Below are 26,577 nucleotides of genomic sequence, written 5' to 3'. Positions count from 1 at the left end.
TTATTACCAGCACAGAAGACAGCATGCGATCAAATATGGAATAATTGGTAAATGTGTTAAAAATAATCAAGATTCTTCTTCAATTTGTGATAAATTAAGTGCATGTATTATTTCTTGCATAGATAGGTAGGCTATTATGTTTTAAAACACATTTCAAAATATAACGCACAACAATTCAACAATTTCAACAGGCCATATACATCACAAAACAAAATCATAGTGAAAACAGAATACATATTTCTCTGAAATCATACTTCTGCCAAACAAAGCCTTCCAATGCCTGCTGAGCATTTTATAACATATTCAGCAATCCAGTCTACTTTCTATATAATATAAAACCCCAATTCCAACTGTATGTTCCTACTGTAACTCTTTCTTTCAGACTCTGTTCAATTAAGGCAATACTTGGGTTGCACCACTGAAATGAGGATGAAGTAAGGAACTACAAAACTTAAACTACAACAGACTTTTGCATCACAAACAGCACAAAATACACAGTTTCGATATGATTAATTCTTCATGATGCATGATGTAAAAGCACAGTGCTTTTATTTTTATTTTTATTTTATTATGAGGTTATTTTGTGGTTGTTTTAAGGCTGTTTCAGGTCAATATTTGAGTCAACAGTGTGTTGGATCAGAGGCTAGAGGGCAGAGAAGACTTTCCTGAGCTTGTGCATTCCACATACACTACACCAGGATCTGAATTGTGCAGACATACAGTATATACTAGAGGTAGACCTATATAGTATTTTAAAAATCTAGGAATATAAATTCATCACTACATACTGTGGATTTCATCAAACAATTTCAGTACAAAACACACTATATTTGAAAATCATTAAAAGTGTTAGAAAATACACATTTTAAAAATAAAAATCAATCTTAATCTTCAGACTACAAATAAAAAACAAATTTGCTCTTTGCATTCATAAATTTGTACGGAGCACTAATCGGGACATGGCAGTGGAAAAAATCTAGGATGGGAGGGAAAAATATTTTTCAAAGCTTTTGTGTTCTCTCGCAGAACTTTTGCATTCCCCCGAGAAACTTTTTTATATTTATATAGTTACAGTTTTGTGAGAGAACACAAATATCTTTGTGAGAGAACGCAAATAGGCCTATATTTTATATATGTATATATATACACACTTTATCTCGTTAAGAAATAAATGTTTTTCTCCAATACATGGCCACATTTATTGGCCCTGTTTTATTTAATACTTTTCGCAACCTCCATTTGCCAATTTAACAGCTCTTGAGTCTTCTCCTATAATCCCTGATGAAGTTGAAGAACACCTGACAGAAGATCAGAGACCATTCTTCCATACAGAATCTCTCATCCTTCAAATTCCGAGGTCCATGTTGGTGCACTCTAATATTCAGTTTACCCCACTCATTAGAACCCATTTTTGTGTTGATTTTTATGTTTGTTTTGGATCATTGTCCTGATGAAAGATCCAGCCATGACCCATTATAAGATTTCCAGCAGAGGCAGTCAGGTTTAGATTTTTTATCTGTTGGTATTTGATAGAATACATGATGACATGTATCTGACCAAGATGTCCAGGACCTCTGACAGAAAAATATGTCCACATCAGCAGTATTTTTAACTGTCCCCTGAGTGCACCAAACCCATCTTGTGTTTTCTGCCAAAAAACACAGAGCCTGGTCCCATTTGAAGTTCCAGTAGTGTCTGGATATATACTGAATATACTTAAGTTTTTTTTTTTTTTTTTTTTCTTAAAACCCGCCCAAACCACTTGTGATGGTGTAGGGGCTTTTTTGAGGCTGTCTGACCACAAGACTCAACTAAATTCTGCCATTCTCCAGCTGTGATCTCCAGCGATTCTCCTTGAAGGGTCTTTGGTCACTCTAACTATCCTGCATTTAGACACAATATAGACACATGTCCACTTCTGTTGGAATTTTTAATGATAGCCCTGATGTTGAAAATGGGAGTTGTTAATGCTTTAGCTATTTTCTTACAGCCACTTTCTATTTTGTGACACTCATCAATCTTTTGCTGCATCAGAACAATATTCTTTGTGACACTCATCAATCTTTTGCTGCATCAGAACAATATTCTGACTTCAAACAGAAGTCATGGCTGGACAATTTCATGTTTTAGTCACCCTGGTGTGGTAAAAATATAAATTTGAATGGGACTATACTTCTACTTCTAGGGACTATACCTAGAAGAATTTCTAGGGGTGCTAATAATTGTGGCCAACATGCATTGGAGAAAAACATTTATTTTATAATGTGATTTTCTTCCCACTTTTGATTGATTTACTAAAATACTTTTAAAATGTAATTTCTTATTTTGATGGCAAAGCTGAATTGTCAGCTTTTGCAGCATTTTCTTAATATTTTTGTGGAAAACCTGATACATTGATTAGGACGAAAAAATTTCTTAGATGAATAGAAAGTTCAAATAATAAGAACTGCATTTATTTTAAAAATAACTGGGTTTTTTATGTGTCCTTTCTGTATAAAAGTGTTACCACCCCAAATTTTACTGCCTTAAATGGATGGTACTGTTATAATATACACTTTACTATAAATAAATTATATATATAATGCATATATTTATCAATTTGTATATAAATAAAAGTATTTATTTTAGATATTGTCTCTGGTCACAGTGTCTATTGTTAAGGTAATTTGAGTAAAGTTTTGGCTTTTTTACTGTTCAATTAAATAGTTCTGTGGTTTAACAAGTCAAATTTTAAAATGTTATAAAACTGTATTATAATTATTCAAAAATAAGAAATGTTGTTCACAGTGCATTTTTAGGAGAAAACATTACTTGAAAGCTTTTCTGATTGCATTGGCAGCCAGTATTTCTCCGCAAGTGGTCATGAACGCCTGCTGTTTCTCATAATAGGCAGCCTCATTAATAAACGTGGGGTATACTGTGCTGGCACCTTCATAAAGGATTGTTCTACCATCGAAAGTTAGGAACATAGGGTCACCCTGGTTCAAAGGCTCCCAATCACAGTCCTACACAAAAAGAGAAAGAAAAAGGAAAAGGAACAGGACCATTACTGTGGAAAACAAGTGAAGCCTGGAAGTCAAAACAAGCAAAGCAAACATCTGAGTCATAGGACACATTTTCTTACACGTGTTTCCCCTCTCTCTGTCCCTGTCACAAAGAGCAACTCTTTTATACATGGCTCAAGGGCATTTACTAGATGGTCCATTTAGAATACCTGTAGATGAGGATGCACCATAGCTGTGATGTTGCCGTTGGTGTCCCTGGGGTAGTCCATTCTCTCCTGGACTCTGAAAACTTCCACTGTACATGGAGGAAACTCCACACCTATGACAGGTTAAAAAATCATGGAAAATTAAATGATTCTCCTTGGAAAAAGGAAAAAGAGACATCACTCTTTGGGGAAAATTCAGTCATTCCAAACTGCCATGACTTTCTTTCTTACAGTATGTGGAACACATTCATTTAAAAAAATGTCTCAAAGTGTTTTTTTTTTGTTGTCCATATAATGAAAGACCAAAATTTATCGTGGCGTTGTGACAAGTGATCTAAGTGCGTTATGAGGTTTGCGATAGATGGTGGTCCTCTGTGTTTCCGCGTTACTTCTCACGCAAACTTGCATTTATGTTGCGTCACAATGTCCCCCTCTTGATTGCCTGTATGACAGTAGACCGGAAGCATTGATTTATATTTTAAAAAGTAAAAAAAAAATGTAGTGTTTTGCTTCAGAAGACAATAATTCATCCACTGGATTTGTATGGATTACCATCACAATCGCTGTGTGTGGTTTTGAAAGTGTCAAATGAGCAGCAGCCAGGCATTAAGTAGCATTTTATGGACTCAAAAATGGATTTTCCTAAAAATCTTTGTTTGTGTTTATCTGAAGAAAGAAGGTCAAATACATCGGGGATGGTATGAGGGTGAGTAATTGATGAGAGAATTTTCGGTAACACTATTTTACAGTGTCCTTGTTACATGCAGCCTACATGCAACTTCTGTTTTGGTTTCGTTTTCATTCTGTTCCCTGTGCTGCTTTTCCTGAGTTCTGTTTGCTACAGTAGTTAATTTCTATGGTTTCTGATTGGATTAAATTGGATTATACCATTATACCATTAGTTTCCTCTGTTCCTTGTAATGAGTCAGGTTTAAAGTGGTTGTGTTTTTTTGCTCTGAGTATTTCCGAGTTTCCGAATTTAAATTTAAAGACTATTTTGTTTCTTGGACTCTTCTGTCGCGAGCGACAATGCAATTCACAATAGATTATATAAACATATATTAGCTGGCATAGCTAACATTGCCTGTGGAAAACAGTGATGTCATTGTCCTGCTCAGTTCTCATCCAATAGTGTCAGTACAGTTAAATCAATAATATTGCTGAATATTATGTGTCCTCAACTAAGCAAACCAGAGGCGACAGTTGCAAGGAAACCAAACTCCGTCTGTGACAGAAATGGAAAAGAAACCTTGGGAGAAACCAAGCTGAGTAGGGTGACCAGTCCTCCTCTGGCCAAATGAAGCAACATGGTGTGGTTATGATTCCAGTTTGCATCACAAGTCAGTTTGTGGAAAAACATCACATGAGCATGAGAAACAGTCAAGCTGAGTCTGCAGATGCTCTGGTGGAGATGCGCATAATGCAGCATCATCTATATAGCAGTTCTATGATGACACACTCTTGTCTTATTTATTGCTCTGCGCTCCTTCTATACTTCCCTGCATTACATACTCCACCAAAATACTGAGGTGTGTACTCCAATCTCCAACCAGCATCTGTAAGAAAAAGACTAGATATAATTATCATTCCATCATCGGCATTAACCAATATTGCCTCTTCTGTTTGTTTCCGCACCTGCTGTGTGACCAATGAAGTATTTTTGGACTAACTTACCCTCTCTCTCAGTGTGTATATCGTGACAAAAGGCTAGAACAACGCTAAGATGAATCCAACAAATACTGATCCATTCAAGGAACCAGCTGAGACTATGAAAAGAGAACTTACCGGTCACCACCATCCCTTCCCAAAAGCACACTACCTCACTGATCTTCGTTGCCAGTCATGCATTGCCATGGTCAACCCAGCGCCCTACTCTGGCTTGTTGGAGAACTGCAAAGGCTTTCTCCTGCATTGTTCATTGGCGTTCGAAATGCAACCAAAGTGATTTCCCACAGTACATTCTAAAATATCTTTTGTTCTCTTTCTGTTAACAGGAAGAGCCTTGCAGTGGGCCGAAACCATCTGTCATCAGTCAAGTCCTATCACTCAGTCCGTGAACAGTTCTGTGGCCCATTTTAGAGGTGTTTGGATGGCTGATTGGCTGATTCCTCCATATGTGATCAGTTATATCATATTCGCCTAGGAAAGAGCTCTGTGACTGATTGTGCCTTGAGATTCCAAACCCTCACTGCATCTAGTGGCTGGAATGAACACGCACTGAATCCAACTTATCAACAGGGTCTCAATCCTGTTGCAACTTGCCATCTATGAGGACACCATAGGACTCAAAAAATTAATTTATTACTCAATCCGAGTTTCCCAACGCATGCAGAGTTGCTTGGAGGAGACCACCGCCTTGCAGTCCTCCACATCATTCCATTACCAACCAGAGCGACCTGGCCCCTCCGAACCAGAGTCTGAGCCCATGCAAGTGGATAGTACTGTTTATCTCCCACTGAAAGATTCCATCGGCTGACCCAGAATCTGTGTTTATACTGTGGAGCTGGAGGACACTGAACCTCCACATGCCCTGTTCATGCGCCTCGTCCCATGGTGAGTTCAGTTACCAGTCCTTCTATCAAACTCATTCCATTGACAACTAAACTGACACTGATTGCCTCTGATCTTGTAATTTCAGTTACCGTCGTCCTTGACTCTGGGTCAGCTGGCAACTTTATCTCCGGGCAGCTCTGCAGGCAGCTTAAACTTTAAAAGACCACAACTCAAACCCTGTACAAGGATCAATCAGTAACAGGAACAACTCTGTGCAGAGGGTACGTCCATCATCAAGTAAAGCCAATTTTGCTGCGTGTTGGCAGCCTGCGTGTACTGTAGAGTCTTTTGCTCCAGCTGCTGCATCCAGCAAACACTTCGTCGCCAAGAAGGTTTTAGGCTTGCGGCCCTGCATTGCTTACCGGGCACTCAACAAAATAACCATCAAGTTCCGTTATTCACTTACCCATGTCCCAGCAGCCCTGGAACAACTCTATGGCACTTCCATTTTCACTGAACTAGACCTCCAAAGCATGTATAACCTTATCCGGATAAATGAGGGGAACGAGTGGAAGACAGCATTTGTGACCCCTGCAGGACACTATGAGTACTGTGTTATGCCATACTGACTGGTCAACATATTCCAGAACTTCATGAATGAGGTACTCTGGGTGTTCCTGAACCCGTTTGTGGTGGTATATATCAACGACGGTGATATATAACGGTGGTATATCATCTTGATATACTCAGGGAGTCTGGCAGAACATCCCTGCCATGTTTCGGAGGTCCTACAACGTCTGTGTGAGTACCAACTGTTCCTAAAAGCTGAAAATGGCAGTTTCCATAATTCCTTCATCCAATTCCTTGGTTACCAGATCAGTAAGGAAGGCATCCAGGTGGACGAGGGGAAGGTCTCAGCAGTCAAGTCCTGGCTGACTCCCACAACAATCAAAGAACTCCCAAGATTCCTTGATTTTGCCAATTTCTATCACCGCTTCATTTATAACTACAGTTCCCTCACCGCTCCACTGACTTCACTGTTAAAAAACAGGCCCAAGTCATGTCATGGACACCTAAAGCTGAAACTAGAATCAGCTTTCACTACTGCCCCAATCCTCCTCTTGATCCTGAGAGGCCTTTTGTAGTTGAAGTGGAGTGGCAGTGCTTTTCAAGCAGCAAAAGTCAAACATACTCCTTCCATGTGGCTTTTTTTTTTTTTTAAGAAACTGACCCCGGCGGAGCAGAATTATGACATCAGCAACAGAGAGCACTGGGCTGGAGGGAGCTCGACATCTATTCACCGTCCTCACTGATCATAAAAATCTTCAGTATCTTCATGAAGCAAAGAGGCTAAACCCCAGACAGGCCAGATGGGCTTTGTTCTTTACACGGTTACATTGTTTCGACTCCATACTCCAGATAAAGTGTCAGAATGATCCAAACCAGTGCTTCCTTCCTCGATCATTTTAAATCCCATTCAGTGGAACCTTGATAAACAAATTGCGGAAGCATCTGCTAATGACCTATGTAGGCCAGACCAATGATGTACCTATGTGCCCAGAACCCACCATCTCCTGTTAATCCAGTCAGCACACTCTTCTTTGGGCACTGGCCACTCAGGGACAACACAAAACCTCTCGCTGCTACAGGACAGCTTTTGGTAGCCTGGTGTGGCTAATGACATCAAGCAGTACTTCCAAGGTTGTAAGGAATCTCCAAGGTCCCTTGCCATCTACCGTCTGGAAACTCCTCCCGCTGCCCGTTCCACGTCGCCCCTGGTCACACCTAGGGGTGAATTTTATCACAGACCTGCCAGCCTCAGATGGATATATATGCATCCTTGTAATTGTGGATTGTTTCCTGAAAGCCTGCAAGCTGTTTCCTTAAAAAGGACTTCCAACTGCCATGGAAACAGCAGAGGTCATGTTTAATCAATCAACAACATGTATGTTAGACCCTATACTGACTAAGCTACTGAAAGAGATGCTTCCAGAGGTCATAGATCCTCTTCTTAAAATCATTCATTAATCTTTGTCATGAGGATATGTACAGAAAACTTTTAAGCTGGCTATTATTAAACCTCTTAATGTAAAAATCCAACTTGATCCTACAGAATTAGTCAATTACAGGCCGATTTCAAATCTACCCTTTCTGTCAAAAATATTAGAAAAGGCAGTATCCTCACAACTATGTTTCTTTTTAGCAAGAAATGGTATCTGCGAGAATTTCCCATCAGGATTTAGACCGTATCATAGTACTGAGACTGCTCTCATAAGAGTTACAAATGACTTGCTCTTATCATCCATTCGTGGTTGTATCTCTCTATTAGTGCTACTGGATCTTATTGCTGCATTTAATACCATCGACCACAACATTCTTTTGAATAGACTCAAACATTATGTTGCATCAGCATGGTTTAAATCATACTTATCTGACCGTTATCAGTTTGTAGCAGTAAATGAAGAGATGAATCGATCACAAGTTCAGTATGGAGTACCACAAGGCTCAGTACTAAGACCGTTGCTTTTCACCCTGCACATGCTACCCTTGAGAGATATCATTAGGAAGCATTGCAGTGTTATGCTGATGATACTCAGCTCTGTATTTCTTCGCGCACCGACGAAACTTACCGATTCACCAAATTAAAGGAATGCATAGCTGATATAAAAAATTGGATGACTAGTAATTTCCTACAACTTAATTCTGAAAAAAATAGAGTTTCTAATTATTGGACAAAAAACCTCCGCACGTACAGTAGTAACCTAGAATACTGTCTAACAATTGATGGCTGCTCTGTCAAGTCTTCGTCATCAGTTAGGAAAACTGGGTGTGCTCTTTGATACCAATCTTTCATTTGAAATCCACGTTTCTAGCATCTGTAAAACCGCATTCTTCCATCTTAAAAATATATCTAAATTACGACATTTGCTTTGTTCTGCCCTTTGTGTATTGTCCTTGTTAGAATCAAGCGTGCCGCACAAGCCCTGAAAAGTGAAGCCAAAACGTCTCGATCGCCCCCACGGTGACTGGTCCTAGTATAGGTCATAAGCCCCGCCTCCCCGTGTTAGTCAACGGGACGTGAGACCAACTAAACAATTAAATTACACTTCAAATATCTTTTTTCCAAAGGTGGTTTCTTTCATTTGCTGTTGTTTTTATCACGCTGATGTAAGTTCAAGTGTCTGTTTCAAAAATAAGTTGGTTTTTAGTTAGTTACGTGATGCGGTGGTGTAACGTCATGATTGACAGCTGTGATTGACAGGTTCTCTGAGCGAAGTAGTCACTGAAGCACCACTGACATTTTTTTCGGGATCTTCGGAGGACTGAGGAGATTGTATTTACTTTATTTTAACAAGCCTCTTGTAATACTGCAATCAATTTTCAAAAAAGTGTGCAGAATGCACTCTCCCGACGAGAGTGAGGGCGGAGCGTTGACTTCGCGGCTTTACTTCCTGCTCACGACTGCGCAGGTCTGGTCCCGAGATCGCTACTGCGCAGACTCAAGTTCCAATATGTCAGCGCCATATCGGGACACTGGCGGCTTCAGTTCTCATCAATGGAAGAGAGCGAAGGGGCGTCGTCCATCTTTTTTTACAGTCTATGGTTAGAATAATTAGGACCTCTAGCGGTCAAGTATGGTATTGCAGGCTGAATCAGAAAGTTAGTTTAAAAAAGCACATGGTGAAGATTGTTCCAGCTGCAATAATCCTGTTACGTTTCAATTTCTCCTTAGCAAGAACTGCCTGTAAGTTGTTTATATATTTTCTGTTTAACATTATTTCTAATAATATATTTGTGCTGATTTCATGTTGATTTGAAACCATATATGGGTATAAATCTTTGATTTCAATTCGTGAACTGATTGTTTACTGAGACATTTCATTGTAATTAAGCCTTATTAATATCTGTACGTGTGACAATTTCACCTTAGTGTATTTTTTGTGCTTGTTTTCAGTTTCACTCCTTTGTTCATGTCTTCATGCTCAACAAGAGTCTTTATTAAATGGAGCTAAGAAGCTATATTCTGACTCTCATGTTTTTCATGACTGGAGTTTGGCTGGCTGTCTAATTTTGGTTAAGAACACCAATTGGAGGACAGTACAGCTTTCAATGACAAATGCGGAACAGTTAGTTCAGGCGTTCATGACCTCAAGGCTAGATTATTGTAATGCTCTAATGGGTGGTTGCCCTGCATGCAGTAAACAAACTCCAGCTGGTCCAAAATGCAGCAGCTAGAGATCTTTTATAAGAACCAGGAAGTAAGACAATATTAGCCTGGCTCTGTCAGCACTACATTGGTTCCCTATTAAACATTGTATAGATTTTCAAATCTTGCTGATTACTTACAACACACTAAATGGTTTAGCTCCCCAGTACTTGAGTGAGCTCTTAACGCATTATAGTCCTTCATGTCTATTGCGATCTCAAAATTCTGGCCAGTTGATAATACCTAGAATATCAAAATCAACTACAGGCGGTAGATCCTTTTCCTATTTGTTAGAAATAGACTATCAGTTCCTAATGGTTAGGAACCTGGGTGCGCTCTTTGATACCAATCTTTCATTTGAAAGTCACATTTCTACTATCTGTAAAACTGCCTTTTTCCATCTTAAAAATATATATAAATTACGTCATATGCTCTCAATGACAAATGCGGAACAGTTAGTTCATGTGTTCATGACATCAAGGCTAGATTATTGTAATGCGCTAATGGGTAGTTGCCCTGCACGCTTAATAATCAAACTACAGCTGGTCCAAAACGCAGCAGCTAGAGTTCTTACCAGAACCAGGAAGTATGACCAAATTAGACCAGTTCTGTCAACACTGCATTGGCTCTCTATTAAACATTGTATACATTTTTAAATATTGCTGATTACTTACAAAGCACTAAATGGTATAGCTCCCCAGTACTTGAGCGAGCTCTTAACGCATTATAGTCCTTCACGTCTATTGCGATCTCAAAATTCCGGCCAGTTGATAATACCTAGAATATCAAAATCGACTGCTGGCGGTAGATCCTTTTCCTATTTAGCACCAAAACTTTGAAACAGTCTTCCTAATATTGTCCGGGAAGCAGACACACTCTGTCAGTTTAAATCTAGACTAAAAACACATCTCTTTGACCTAACATACACATAACACATTATAAACTTCTATAATTCCATGTTAGCAGAGGTGGACAAAGTACACAACTTCCTTACTTGAGTAAAAGCACAGATACTACTGGTCAAATATTCCTCCGTTACAAGTAAAAGTTGTAAAGACCGATTTTTACTTAAGTAAATGTACAGAAGTACTTGTTTTTAAAAGTACTTAAGTATCAAAAGTAAAAAGTAAATGTCAATGCATTATTTTATTATTGTTGTATGTAATACTTACAGTATCTTATGCCTCTGAATCTATGACAAATTTCACAGTTAGAAGACCAAACCCAATGTTGAAAATGAAAATCAGGTTGATGTCAGAATCCAACGCCAGATTGACATTAATCTCCAACGTTGGACAGACATTGTAAATGAAAATTGGTTTGACGTCAGAAACCAACATCAGTCGGGTTCTGACGTCATACTGACTTTAATTTCCAACCAAAATTATCCCCTGACTGACATTACTCCTTTCTACTCAAGGACCGTGACAGAATTGTAGTGGAGTAAAAAGTATGATATTTGTGAAATTTGTCAAATGTACTGAAGTTAAAGTAAAAAGTTTCCAGAAAAAATAATACTCAAGTAAAGTACAGATACTCAAAAAGTGTACTTAAAGGGATACTTCACCTCTGGGAAGATGAATGTGTATTTAAAATAGGTCATTTAAGTAGAAGAAATGTGAAGAAATTTTTGAATTTGGAGCTTTCTAGACTGAGAAAAGCCAGAAAATGTATTTTTGGCTTATGTGGATGAAAGACAACAACTCCCAGAATGCACTTGCTTCGCTGCCTTAGGAGGCCACGCCTACCGGTAAGAGTGCGTAGTTAAAAACAACAAGGCTAACTTAGCCTACGTGATGAGTTTGCCAGTGATTTAGAGATCGGCCAAATGTCCGGGATTCGACTTTTGCGTTCTACAGTCGCCATTCATCATGTTTACTGTGGCGAGCAGGACGAGGCTGACGGCCGCGGGAGAACGGCGCGAGACCGGTGGCGTCATTACTGAGACGCGCCGGGTCTCGCATCTCTCACGGAGGAGCGGGAATTTTCTTAGCAATGGCAAAACGCACATCAACCGATCACTTGTTTAGCGTTCATGTAAACACTACATTCAGATTCACCAATCAGAATGAATTCAGTTAGATTGAAACAAAAGGTGCATGTGCATGTAAACATGGCGACCGCAGAACGCAAAAGCTGAATCCCGTACATTTTGAACGATCTCGCCCGCCGGACAAGTCCGGGAAAAGGAGGATGGTATAACCCCTACTTACTCAGCTTTCTCCTACTGTTCAGCTTTCTCCACAGAACAAGAGCCTGCTAGCTTAGCTTCCAAAGAAAGACGGCTGACACTGTGTACATTCTGTGAGTGAAATCCCACCTCCTATGGGCGGGCTGAAAACATGCGGAACAACGCCATCTACTGGCTGTAGTCTTTAGCCTCTGGCCAGAAAATCCTCCGATGACGCAAAATGACGATTTTTGCGTCATCGGAGGATTTTTTCCAGACAAAAAATACATAAATCTCTTGTCTCAGGGGGATATGAGGGTGGAAAGCATGGTAATTCGAAAATACTACAGGTTTTCTACTAATACAAAGCTTAATGCTAAATCCTGAAGTATCCCTTTAAGTACAGTACTCAAGTAAATGTACTTTGTTACTGTCCACCTCTGCATGTAAGGCTGCATAGATTAGGTCCGTCCGAACCGAGAAAACTTCCCATAAATCCTGAAGCTATAAATAATTCTGTATTATAAATTTTTAAGGCAAGACAAGTAATTTGTTGAGGTCAATTTATAAAGAAAAATGACACACCTGCACATATATATTCAAACGCGCATAGTACCTTTAGACTAAACACGTAATATGCATGTGCGCGCCGTCAGCATTTTCACAGGTTTGCGTTTTTGAAGTTTGCGCTTTTTTTCTTCAAAATTTTTCCAGGCTTGCACCTTGGAACCTATTTCAAGGTTTGCGTTCTCGAGGCACCAGGCACTGTTGTTATGCGAATGAGCGGGCCAAAGCGCATTAAGGGTTTTCTGTTTCAGCCCCTAAGTTAATAATTAATGTTAAATGTTAAAACAAACGGTCTAACTCAATTCCAGTGAATGCTCGGCTACCAACCTCCTCTCTTCCCATGGTCAAGAAAGCCATCTGAAGCACCATCTGTATCTGTATCTGAAGCACCATCTCAATCACTGGTTCTGGGAGAGTGGGAGGGTGTGGGATGAAGCTCACCACCTCCTGCAGAGGGCAGTGCGCCGACACAAGAGCCTCTCAACGTGGTACATCAGACTGTGCCTGCCCTGCCGAAAGCTTAGTCCCAAATACATTGGTCCCTTCCAGGTCGTCAAACAGATTAACTGCATCACCTATGAGTTAAAACTCCCAGCGCACTACAGAATTCACCCAAAATTCCATGTATCCCTCCTCAAACCTCACTATTCACTTGATCTCCAACCAACATCTGTAAGAAAAGGACTTGCATTATTATAAGTTCTCAGGCCATCAAAACACTGTTGTTGTGTAAATCAACAGCCAGAATGCATTAAAAGTTTTCTGCTTTCAGTTGAAAACGGTGTTGTGTAAGTGGCCCCTAAATTAATAACTAATGATTTTTTACAACGGAAATAAATCAATTAAAAACGACAATGACTTTCTTCTAGAGCTGCTGTACAGCCAAAACAATCTTTGTTGCATTCATTTCCTATACTATATTCACTCCAAAGCTGCTTTGAAACTATCTGTATTGTAAAAAGCACTATATAAATGAAGGTGACTTGACTTTTTTTCTACAGCTGCTGTGTTTACAGGTGTTTTTCGATTAACTTGGATTAACTTACCCTTTCGCTCAGTGTGTATGTCCTGACACACACAGCCTTGTTTCACACTTCGATTACAAGGGAATTCGTCTGACAGGTCACCATCAAATTGAACTCTGCCTTGCATTCTATTATGAAAGAGTGATAGAAGGGACAAGAAGGGGGATAGGTTTTTGAGTCAAAAGCTTTGGTTAGATCTACAAAGGCAAGGTAGAGCGGCTGATTTTGTTCTCTTGATTTCTCTTGTAATTGTCTCACAGCAAATATCATGTCTGTTGTGGAGTGGTTGGGCCGAAAGCCACATTGGGACTCAGGATATATGACCTCAGCTAGCTGTTGAAGGCAAATCAATAATACGCAAGCCAGGACTCTCCCTGTAATGCTCAGCAGTGAGATTCCTCTGTAATTTGTAACTTTTTTACCTCATCTAGCTCTGGTTCTGCATCCAAGTAATTTTGAAGTGGCTAGCCTTGAAGATGAGCTAAAGTTTCATAATAAATAGTGCTTTTTGAGCTGTATAACTCACTATTGCTCTATTCAACGTGCACGTTTTCTCATTTGTCTTCAATGATGGTACCATCTTTTCTCTTGAGCACACCACAGGTCTGGGTGGTATGTCCTATTGTACTTTTGATAGCCTTATATAGCTTTAAAATTTTCGGAGTTTCTTGCAATTTCAATATTAGGGCATAGCGTGTCCCGGTATTCTTTGGCACATTTCTGAACTGTTGCTTGTGCAGCAGATTTGGCAGCATGATGTGAGCTTGCTGCTTGTCTTGTGGTTCTTGACTATAGCTCGACACTTTTCCTCAAGAACTGGTTGAGTAATTTGTAACGAGGCATTGAACCAATCAGGGTTTTGTCCTCTTTTCTTTCCAAAAGTTTGTAGAGCAGAGTGATCGATCACATTTCTTATGTCTTCCCAGATAGTGTCAGGGTCTGGGTCATCGGGAATGTTCTGCAACTTTTCTTCAAGCCTGCTGCCGTATTCCTCTATGAGATTTGGGAGCTTTGTTTTGTGAATGTCAATCCTTTGGGACTGTTTCACTTGATGGTGGAAAGGCTTTGGTTTAATGGTTATGGATGACACTAGATTGTGATCAGTGTCACAGTCAGCGCTGTGGTACAGTACTGTGCTAAAGTCTTAGGCACTTTAGTATTTTCAGCCCAAAAAATGGTTTTACGCCAGTAATTTATATATTTTGCTGTTGTGTGTCAGCAGGAAATATTAGTTTACATTTCCAAACATTCCTTTTGTCATTAATTGTAATAATCCAGTGAGATTTTTGTATTCACATGGAGTCTGACAACAGCCGGTATGCTCCACATGGAGATCTGATCTCACCATAATCGAGTCCATCTGGGATTACATGAAGAAACAGAAAAAACTGAGACATATTAAATCCAGAAGAACTGTGGCAACGTCTCCAAGACACTTGAAGAAACCTACCTGCAAAGCTGAAAAACCATGTGCGAGTGTACCTAGGACAAAAGCTGTTTTAAACGCAAAGGGTGGTCACACCATATATTGATTTTATTTAGTTAATGGAAGTTAATTGATAAAAAAAAAAAAAAAATCTATTTATGAAATTATTTTTGAAAGCCTCCTCACTTTACAGCATTTTTACACAAGTGAGTAACTGGAGCTTTGCAGTTAGGTTTCTGTATATGTACTGTATATATGTAAGTTCATGACTTCTTTTCTGTAATTCTGCTTGACAATGACAAACTCAAGCTGATGATCTTGGGTGGCACAAGGCCATTGACCATTCTCATTCATGTGATATCCTGTCACTTATTGCAGTGGATGTTTGTGTACTGCTGATTAGGTTGTTACGTATAGCGAATCCAGTACCATATAGCCTTGGTTCATCAACTGGCTTCCCAAACCAGTAAATTGTAAAATTTGCCTTGTTGATGGTACCTGTTCTTGCTAATCTTATCTCTTAAAGAGCAGTGACATGGACAATTTGTTTGGAAAGTTCATTATCAAGGACAGCTGTCTTTCTAGCATTAATATTTTCGCAGACTAGACCTTTGTATGTGGTCATTCCAGTGGTCATTGTCCCTACATTCTAAGTTAAGAAAATGGGTTTCGACTTTTTGGATGGGATAGAACACCCATTCTGGTAGTGCTGTGGTGAGTGGTAGCACCTTACTGGTCAGGGGCTGCCTGAATTAAAGAAGGCGGTATCTTTGGATTGGTCCCACCCACTCTACAATGAGATCCCTAGAATCATCCCCATTACTCAGGCTTATCACTGGTAACCTCAAACTGGTTTTTTATTTTTTCTGCAAAATCATATGGTTTCCTCGGCCGAAGAAGTGGTTTGTCGACTTGTTTGTCACTGCCAGGACAGTTTAAGATACCTTGGGTGGTCCTAACACTTTTCAGTGGCTTCTCTCGTCCAGGTCCCACTTGATCAAAGGAGAGGCAATGCCAGTACATCTGAGAGACAAACTGGATGCAGGGGCTGCCAAAGGAGTTAGAAGTGCTGGGGCTCAAAAGCCTTATTGGGGCCCCAGCGCCACTGAGTGGCTGTTGACCTTCATCTAGTAGGATACTAGTGAGAAGGTTCCTCCGCTCATAGAACGATGGTGGGAACCATCAACTATTCGTCAAAGTACCCTATCGAGAGAGACATCCCCTGTAGACAGTTTCCTGCAATTTAAGTCAGAGTCAGTGTCAGTGTGCCTGCAGGTATTAACTGACAGGTAGTCAGTTAATACCTGCAGGAGTATAGGAGTGTGTAATCCATATGCTCACCTAACAATTCGGCTATAATTAATTACTATTACTCAGTACTTAAATGCATAGTTATACTGTAACAAGGACACCTTCAAATAAAGTGTAACCAAATTTACAATTTTTGGTGAACTATCCCATTAATTACTAATCAGTGGCTTATGTAGCTAGCTTATGTAAGCTAGAAACGTCTATTATGCTTAGGTCATGTGTATTTTTTCAGCTTTGGTTCCTTCAGCTGGGAGTGGGATCCAGCTGGTCTAAAAATGTTATAAAAGCAAAAATGTTCTGTAAATAAGCCAGACTATTTGCCAGTTTTGCTCTGTCCACTTGTTGAGAAATTCAGAGTAGCACATTTTTCCATCTTGTCTTACTGTCTTCATGAAATGTCAATAATATTGACTATAATATTGACTATAAGTATTATTTACACTCATGCGATGAACATTCAGCATTGTAAAGCTGTCAGGTTTTGGAGACACATGCGGTCACTAAAAATAGCACTTTCCAAGTGGAACAAAGAGTTTAGGAATTATGATAGGCTAAGTGTTGCCATTTTATTTCCCTTCACTTTCTCAATATTTAGAAAAAAAAAAAAACATATTTCAAGTAGTTTAATTTAAAAGAGCAGTCATGAATGACCAATGTTGTGAAAAGTTATTTTAAACATTACTGTTTTGTCTGTGAAGCACTGGTTCTTACAGTGAGGATAAACCAGATGTTTAAAATCAATATTGAAGGATAAATTATACATATTTCAGATTATAATTAGATAGGGATTCCAAATTTTTAAATATAGCCATTTATAAAAAATAAAAAAGAGAAAGAAAGGAAAAAAATGACTCTCATTAGAGAAGAAATTTACACTAAAACTTGATACTTTAAGTAAATAATAATTTTCATTGTGGCGCAGATATGCAAAATTATTATTATTATTATTATTATTAATAATAATAAGCTATTTTACATAAAAAAGGGGAACATATTATGTGGTTAAAACACAATGTATGGTACAGATTTAAAAACTGTCACATTCAATCTAATATGATGGATTTATAGGGCTCATACTATACAGTATCTTGGTTAAGTTGAAAATGTAATTTTCAGGTCTATGCTCAAAAAAAGGGCTGATAAAACACATGACCATGTGGAAAATGCCATGTGCATTCTGAAGTTTTTCCAAATCCTTTAAAGTATAATATGAGAAACACAATGTATTTTTCAAACAGTTGGATCATTTTGCTGTTAGCTTGTATTCATAACAGATGGCCCCTGCGTCAGTCAAATCCCTGAGTCCCCTAATTAATAGTTTCCATAATGCAGATCTCCTCTTTTGCTTGTTATGTTTAAGTGGGCCAAACACAGATCTACACTGGCAAATGGAAAGCACGTTTGAGACCTCACAATAAGACATTCATCCACAACGATGCGGCCCTTTACACAGCATGACATTACAAAACCCAGCAAGCTACTATTGGCATGGAAACTAACCAACTAGCAAGCAAGTATTTAAGTAAAAAAACTCTGAAACCAGAAGAGAAACTAGCTGTGCTTGCCCATCCCAACATGTTCCTGCTTAATGCGAGACAGAGAAAGTGTATTCATGTCAGTACACTGAAAGTACATGTGATTACCTTGTTTAAATGTTTCCACAGTTGAGGGGAAAAAAAGAGGAAGATAAATGTTTAAAGAAGAAGTCTGTATTTCAAACTTGCTTAAAGACACCCTGGTGTTGAAAATAAAGCTTTTAATGTTGTTTATAAGTGGTGTGTTAAATATGCTTTAAGACCAACCATGTGCAAATTCATAAGTCAACACCATTTATTATTTTCTCCATAAAACTGCAGTGAACCAAAGACAGTCAACAGTCTCAAAAATTTGAAATCGCTGGTGTTTCTGCCACCACAAACTACCTTGAAACCAATCATGTCAACATGTGATCATTAACGAGTGGATCTCTAAGCTGGTGTGAGTAAATTACAGATACTCTATCTGTAACTAGATAGAATTTCATTTAAGCTGAAATTTCATTTCATTAGGCATGACGATTTTTTTTTTTTTCCAAGGAATATATTTTTTTAAATATGTCCTTTTGGTGATCAAAGGTGAGTTTTAAGGGATAAAATGATTGACTAGGGGGACTTTAAAAGCTGAGGTCAGGCAGTTCATATTTAAATCAGTGCTGGCTTACTCAATGACCTGAGAGTATAACCGTTTGTCTTGAAATGACACACAATATCCAGGCAGAGAAACAGATGGCCATGGGGGAAAGAAAGTTACGTAAACATAAAGCATCTATAAACGATATGAAAAACACATTATTCAAATGTGCTATATCTCGTCTAATAGTGTGACACATCTGAAAAACGCAACATTATGGTTCCATACTGTCACTGATTGCACATGATTACTATAGGTTTATATTAGAGAATAATACTATTGTATAATAAATATAGGAAATAATCCTACTGTAGCCACCCTGGTTGCCTTTGAAATCCCTTTATAGCATGCTGATCTCTGCTTAACTTCCATTGATCTCACCACTATTGAAAAGCTCGATGAAGTCCAGAGCATGCTTCAGTATTGTCCTCATGGACTCAAATACATTGCTTCTCAAAACACCCTGTGGCTGAGGGCCCACCTCAAGACCTGCAATAGAAACACAACTATATAAGTCAGTGGTTCTCAACTGGTGGGTCATAACCCAACAAAGGGTCACAGGACTATTCTGATAGGATAATAGACAGTAGTGTAAAACCATGTTAAATGAGGTGCAACTGTTACGGTAACACTTTACAAGAAGGGTGCACTAATAAGCATTAATTAATGCTTAACTAATGCACAGATAATTATAATTAGAGTTTATGTATGATTCATGAAGAACTAAACCATTCACTAATGATTACCGCATCAGACATAAATAAAGAGTCTATCTGATTAAAAGATAAAGTAATATATGAATTTCTATTAATTAAACATTTAATCATATATTATTCCTTAACAACATATAGTATTAACTAAGTGTAAATTAATGTGTTAACCATAATGGGTCAAAGCCATGCATTTTAACTTCTAGTTGTCTGCTTTAATTAATCATTAGCTAATGATTTGCAAATATTATTATGTTATGACTTTACTTGTTGAGGCATATGACTATTAACTTATTAAGTAAAATGGCATTAGGTTTATGGATTTTGACATCCCCATGTACAGTGGAATCCTTGTTGTAAACTGCTTGATATTGAAATCCATGGCTTAGCGTGAATGTCAAAACCAAAATGACACACAGTATTACTTACTTAATAATGAGTTAATAGTCATGTGCCTCAACAAGTCATAACAATGATATCTTTGCAAATAAAGATGCCATGTAAGATATAGTTTCCATCTTTGCAGTGTAAAGATGACTATTTGTTGATGTTGATAACATGATATTGGTAACAGTCTATTGTATTCTGATTGAAGTTATTGGTTAAATTAAAGTACTTTAATATTAAACTATTCAGCAGTCCAAATATTAAACAGATTTGGGCTGCTGAATATCCCAGGACTTTGTACTCACCAACTGGGTGTTTGGCCACAGAGCGTGTGGTTGAATACTTCAGCTGTGGGTGTTCATTTAATAGTACTGAACAGGTGTGGGGGGCCATAGCTTTCTGTAAGGGGGGAAGAGTAAAGATGTCTGTAAAGAGTTCTTGTCTGTATAAAGATGATTTGCTTAATTTCTAATTTTATGACAAAAATCTTGGTCTGGTTTGTTTTGGTAAATAATTTAATGCTCAGTATAGGATACATGCAACAAATGTTTTGGGTCGGTAAGATTGAAATATTTTTGAAAGTAATCACTTATTCTCACCAAGGCTGCATTTATTTGATCAAACATACAGTAAAAACAGAAATATTGCAAAATAATACAATTTAAAATAACTATTTTACATTTTAATATATTTTAAAATATAATTCATCCCTGTGATGGCAAAAAGCTGAATTTTCACGATTCTTTGATGAATCGAAAGTTCAAAAGGACAGCATTTAAAATAGAAATCTTTTGTAACATTATAAACGTCTTTACTGCCACTTTTGTCCTTGCTGAATAAAACTCTTATTTTCTTTTTTTTAAAAACTATGAAAATATAATGCTAAATTGTATTAATAACATTGTACAGTATAATTGTTACTAGTTTCTTACTTTGATATAATGCACCATCTGAAGGTTGAAGAGGTCTGTTGAGCTTTCCAGAATGAGGGTGGAGCCCATGTTTGAGGTTGTGTTGTGAAGGTCAAAGATGACATCATATGCATCTGAGCTTCCTTTGGGCCCGAACATCTGATTGATTTCCTTGGCCCTCTGGACTTCATATGGCAGCCCTTGAACATCTGGAGCACTGTGGATGGAAAGTGCCTTTTCAATATTAATTAACAATTACAGTAATAATGAACAATTACAGTAATAATGAACAAAACACAAATAATTAAATTAACAAAATAATCTCTTTTCAATACATAATGCAAACAGAGCAATACATTTACTTAATTCAGCACTTGGTGACTTAAACATGTGCCAGCAAATTATAAGATGCTTAAGTTCAAATCTACTAAAGACTTTGAAACCTTTGTCCTAAAATAGCACACAGGAAACTGGGCAGATATATCATTAACTCTTTTAACAGATAAGTGAATGACAAAAGGATCAGCTATTACATACATAATAACAAATTTACTTATTTAAAGACAAATTTAAACTAGAGACTTGAGGGACCATTATGACTTAAATTAATATTTTATTTACTGCTCCAACTGCTGAGTTAGAAAAAAAAAAGGTTCCAGAAATATTCCTATTCCACAAAACCACCAAATTTATACACTTTGTTGCTACTAGGAATAAAATAAACTACAGAGATACATGTAACAAGCACACAAAGCAAGAGAGGACAGAAAAATAATGCAGAGAATTTCATCAAGCTTTCCAGCTGGTCCAAAAAATATTATAAAAAAAATCAACATGTGAACATCTGTTGTGTATGTTTCGCCTTTGTTTTGCTGGGGGACAAATGGAAGACGGTGTTCTCCACCAGCATTGGGCACTATGAATATTTGTTCATGCCGTTCGGATGGAAACAACAGTCCGTCAGTCTTCCAATCCTTCATCAATGACGTATTCAGAGACATGTTGAATCGATGGGTAATTGTTTACATTGATGACATTCTAATTTACTTCAATTCGCTCACTGAACATATTAACTGCATGCCAAGACAGATAAATAAATAATTGTCACACCTGTGCTGTAACCAAGCTCTCCAGACAACTGCCTGCCGGTCTCCTTCAACCATTACCCATTCCCTGACCTGACGACCATGGTCTCACATTGCCATTGACTTTATCACAGACCTCCCAATATCACAGGGCAGTCGTGGCCCACTGGTTAGCGAGTCCAACTAGTAACCCAAAGGTTGCTGGTTCGATTTTAGTACCTGCAGGAAATGACTGAGATGCCCTTGAGTGATGCTCCACAGGCCCCACAGCATAATGGCAGCCAACTGCTCCGGGCGTGTCACGTTTTGCAGTATGTGTGTGTTCACTACTCACTACTCTGCTCCTAATGTGTGTGGTTAAATGCAGAGGACTAATTCCACGTATAGGTTACCATACTTGGCCTTCACTTTCACTTTTTTTTCACTTTCAGTACCACCATCTTAACTGTGGTTGATACATTTTCTAAAGCATGTCAACTTATCCCATTAACCATGCTACCCAAAGCCTTAGAGACTGCTCCTCCTGAACAGTATTTAATTTCTACGACCTGCCTGAGGACATCGTCTTTGACCGGGTGCCCAATTCACTTCTCGGTCTAGAAAGCGTTCTTCCAACAACTCAATGTTACCATAAGCCTCAATTCAGGGTCCAATGGCCAAACCGAAAGCTTGAATCAGGAAATCACACGTTTTCTAAGGATGTATTGCCATCAGAATCAAACTGACTGGAGTCAGCATGTAGTCTGGGCTGAATACGCTCAAAACTCCCCCCGCAAACCTGCCACTGGCCTTACACCTTTCCAATGCACTCTGGGATTTCAACCTCCTCTGTTTCCCTGGGAACAAGCTCATGTCTTCCTCCAACGAGCAGTGAGAAAGCAAAGGGAAAAAGCTGTCCGGTATCGGTGCCCTAGCCCCAATAACCTTCCTGGTCAATGGGTGAGGTTATCAACTAGGGACCTTCGCCTCCAGCAGTTACCCTGCAAAAAAATCAGTCCCAGGTACGTTGGTCCCTTCAAAATAATAAGAAAGTTCGTCTTCAGTTACCCGCTAATTACCGTACTTTTCATGTTTCACTGCTCAAACCCACTAGGCGATCCTGGTGGAAGGCGAGGTGGTCTTTCTTGTACGAGAACTCATGGATTCCAGACATCGAGGGCGTCTAACTCCAATATCTAGTGGACTTTGCACCGGAGCCATCCTTTTTATTTGGAATGCGAGATCCGATCTGTTATCAAGATACAGAAGCTACTTGATGTGGACAGGTGTAAACGCACCATGTCCTGATTAGCTTATAATCAAATCTGCTTGATCAGATCACGGTGATCGCATGTTAATGGCAAGTGTAAATGGGTTTGCCCCTGCTAAGCCTGCCTGTTTACCCCCTGCTGGCTCTGCTACACGGTGCAGATGTTAGTTGGGTAACAGGTGCATTCAATCCCTAATTAACTCACCATAGGTGTTAGTATAAAGACCTGTGACTTGTAGTGAGAGGTCTCTCACTTCTCTCCCATTCTTTTTTCTTTTGTATATAGAGCTTGTAAGTCCCGCCCCTTCCGCTAACCCCACTGGACCTCTAGGTTGAAAAATCGTCAATGCAAGTGAATGGGAGAAAATAATTAATTTTGCCATGAATGTGAACATATGTTGTCTGTGAATTTTTAATATAATTTTTCGTGTAAAGAATGCTACAATTTAGCTGGTAGAAGTTTGATACGGTTAGACTTTGTGTGAGAGCACTTTGTGGACTACAACTCTTCGCTGCTTTCGACGCGAATCTGAAGAAAGAACAGCCCATTTGATTTGAATGGTGACATTTGGGTACAAAACACACAGGCATCTCGATCTGTCTCCATATATTATCGCAGCATTAGCACCGTGATTTGACAAGTGGAGGGAAATGTGTTATGGGGTGACGTCACATAGGCGACATGTAGTCTTTCTCGTTATGTCTTTTCCACAACTGCTAGCCAAAGAATCATACAATATACTGTCAAACTCGTAACGTGAAAAATTATATAAAAAATTCACAGACAACATATGTTCTTTCAAAAAATGTAACTTTCAAAAAAGTCCAGTACAAACATTACTGCTACTCATCAACAGAAGCTTTCACAGTTGCTGGGCAACAAGAACAATCTGAAATAGACTAGACAGTCCCATTTAACAACGCTTGGTCCAACCTTTGCGGACTTCTAAGGATGGACTTCGGCCTTCGAGTCCTAGTCATTCGAAGGATGCAGCCTCTGAATGGTACACAGCTGTACACTCAACAGCTAGAGAATACCCATAATGCATGGTGACTGCCACGCCAAATGAATTCTGGCATCTCGCAAGAAGATGGTGTCAGAAGCTGAATCATCCATCCATCCATCCATCCATTTTCCAAACCGCTGGTCCAATGTGGCTACAGCATATCAAACAGGAATAAATTCCTTTTTACTTGATTATTGAATTGTTTAATTAATGTTTATACATGCTAGTTTCCATGACAGAGTTCAAGATTAATCTTTTCATCTTACTACTGGAGCTGCCAGTTTTCTAAGTTTCAAATGATTATTAAACACCAGGCACAAACTATATAAAACGGTAGCCATTTCAGCGCACAAAGTGTCCGAATACACTCACTCCTTTTCATTGTCTGCATCCGAAAACTTAGGCAGCTGACTTGTTGCATCGCTGCCCTATCAGGCAATTACTTTGCAGGCAGCGTTTGCACACGAAGGTACCTCACGAAACTGATTTCAGACAGACTTCTGAGGCAGCGTAATGATTTAAAGATCAAAATAGAGAGAGCTTTGGTGATAACTAAGCAAGTATTTAATTACTACAATAATAATTTCTCGTTAGAAATGACACCAAAAGTTGAAAACGTTGGTCAAAAACATACATTTACATCTATTGACCACCAACCGCAACTTTCAGACACCATCTTTATTTTTCTAGCTCAACTGTCACAGAATGGAAAGCACAGGATTGTGGGATATCAAAGGCAGCAGAGGATACATTTAGGATGCCTTCAAAAATTGATCAGATGAAGGTCTCTCAGGAGATAGGAAGTGAACCTAAAATTGGATTCGGACGGGCCTTAATGCCTTCCTACCTTGGAACGCGTCCTCCGAAGGCAGCATTTATCAGTTTTCGGATGAATGATATTAGTGAAGTAATGTAGGGAATAGTGAATGAGGGTCTAGGGGGGGATTTTGAACACAACCAAAGTGCATAGGCTAAGATGTAAGTAGCTAAACATTTAATATTTGACAACTATTTTATGATAGATTTGTTCATCAGCCCACAGTAATATACAGTGATTCAAACTTAAATTGTTTTTTGTTTTTGGAATTTCGACATTTTGAATTGAAAATATGATTTATTTTACATGATCCATGTCATTCATAACTGAATGCAACAAGAAACATTTTGTGTCTATGTCAGATTAGACATACATTCAAATGAAAGCAAATGTGTGCATATTTTTTAAATAAAATATTATTTGCAAATTGTTTAACTAGCCTACAATTAGACCTAGAATTTCTTACCATTCTAATTTCTTTTTCTTTATTCCCTTAAATACTGACACTGTAAAATGTCACATTTATGAAGTTAAATTGAAATTCAACAAACACTTATTTAAAATATTTCAAGCACAAAGGTCCTCAAAACGTCGCGCCACTGTCATGGAAATCAGCATTTGTTACGTGTTGTCTATGATGCAATATTAAAGGCTCTTCATGACCCCAATCATGCTTCACTCACGTTTCTCAACAGTCATGTTGAGCGGCTCGGATCAGCTGACTGCTCGCTCCCTCCATTGATCCTTTATCGCACGAGTCAGTGATGTTGTGTCACGTAAACACATAATGTGTTTTAAAAATAGCTAGACTGAGCTGAACGCAATGCTCCTAAAATGATTTTACTTAAAAACAACGCGAGACGAAAAAATAGAGGTGGAACACAGCGGCCAAAGACGTCGAGCTGACTAATATGGTAGCCTAACAATAAACAACACAAATGCAACAATGTACCTAGGCTCGAACACACACGAACAAAAGTTTTGCTACAGTTTAAAGACCATTGTTCTTACAACACAACAATACTGCTCAGTTTTATAAAACTGCTATTCATAAACGCGCCAGACAGTACAGAAAATAACGTATCGCACGATATTTAGCCTACCTGAGGTTCTCGGGCGTAAAGGCTCTGTTCAAATCCGTGTTGATGTACCTGGTACATTTTTCCACTGCTCTGGGATTGCTTATGAACGGCTTAGTCACCAGTCTGTTTCTTTCTACCTCGGCTGCATTTTGCATCCACATATTTACCAGCATAATGCCGGACATCTCATTTCCATGTGTGCCTCCAAAAATAGCCACTCGTTTGGCTTCTTGTAAACATGAAATATTAGTACGCGAACTCATAGCGATGGCTGCACGGACGTGCGCGGTTCACGAAAGACAGAGCGCAAAGTTTCCACACAACTGCCGTCGGAACGATGTGACTGCTGTTTATATAATGGTTATTTGAAGGGTAAGCCTAAGCCCCAAGCTTAAGTGCGTACGTGTCATCTACGTTAAACGCGCATAGGTTGGGTTTCAACACATTCGCAAGTTGGCTGCATGTTCGCCATGGTCACAATGTCACATGAGATTATACGCGGAGAATAAATAAAAACGAGCTGGTGGCCTATGCACACAAGGTATAGTAGTAGGTCAACTTAAAAGAAAACAAGTCTATAATGCTGTCAGAGAACAGTAGCTATAGGCTACTACAACTCATTATCTGCAAATCAAATTAAAGTTAAAAATGAAAGCAAAGCGAATCAAATTAAAATGTTAATAGGGTTTAAGATATAGGCTATTAGTAATCTCTCTCTAAAATGAGAATCAGATGTATTCAAATACAAAT

General features: G+C 38.7%; 1 protein-coding gene across 1 annotated transcript; it reads right to left on the bottom strand.

The window, feature by feature from the left end:
* Positions 1-479: 479 nt before the first annotated feature.
* On the bottom strand, positions 480-26,577 carry aspa (aspartoacylase). Its single transcript, XM_079870573.1, has 6 exons — positions 25,849-26,577; positions 20,609-20,804; positions 19,982-20,075; positions 18,961-19,068; positions 3,215-3,324; positions 480-3,005 (listed from the first exon to the last, which is right to left on the bottom strand). Exons 1-6 carry the CDS (start codon positions 26,088-26,090, stop codon positions 2,808-2,810), a joined length of 948 nt encoding a protein of 315 aa, XP_079726699.1. The 5' UTR covers positions 26,091-26,577; the 3' UTR covers positions 480-2,807.

Source organism: Squalius cephalus (genome assembly GCF_949319135.1).
Source record: "Squalius cephalus genome assembly, chromosome: 5".
NCBI lineage: Eukaryota > Metazoa > Chordata > Actinopteri > Cypriniformes > Leuciscidae > Squalius > Squalius cephalus.
The sequence above is the reverse complement of the archived record's forward strand: the minus strand, read 5'-3'. Positions and strand labels throughout refer to the sequence as shown.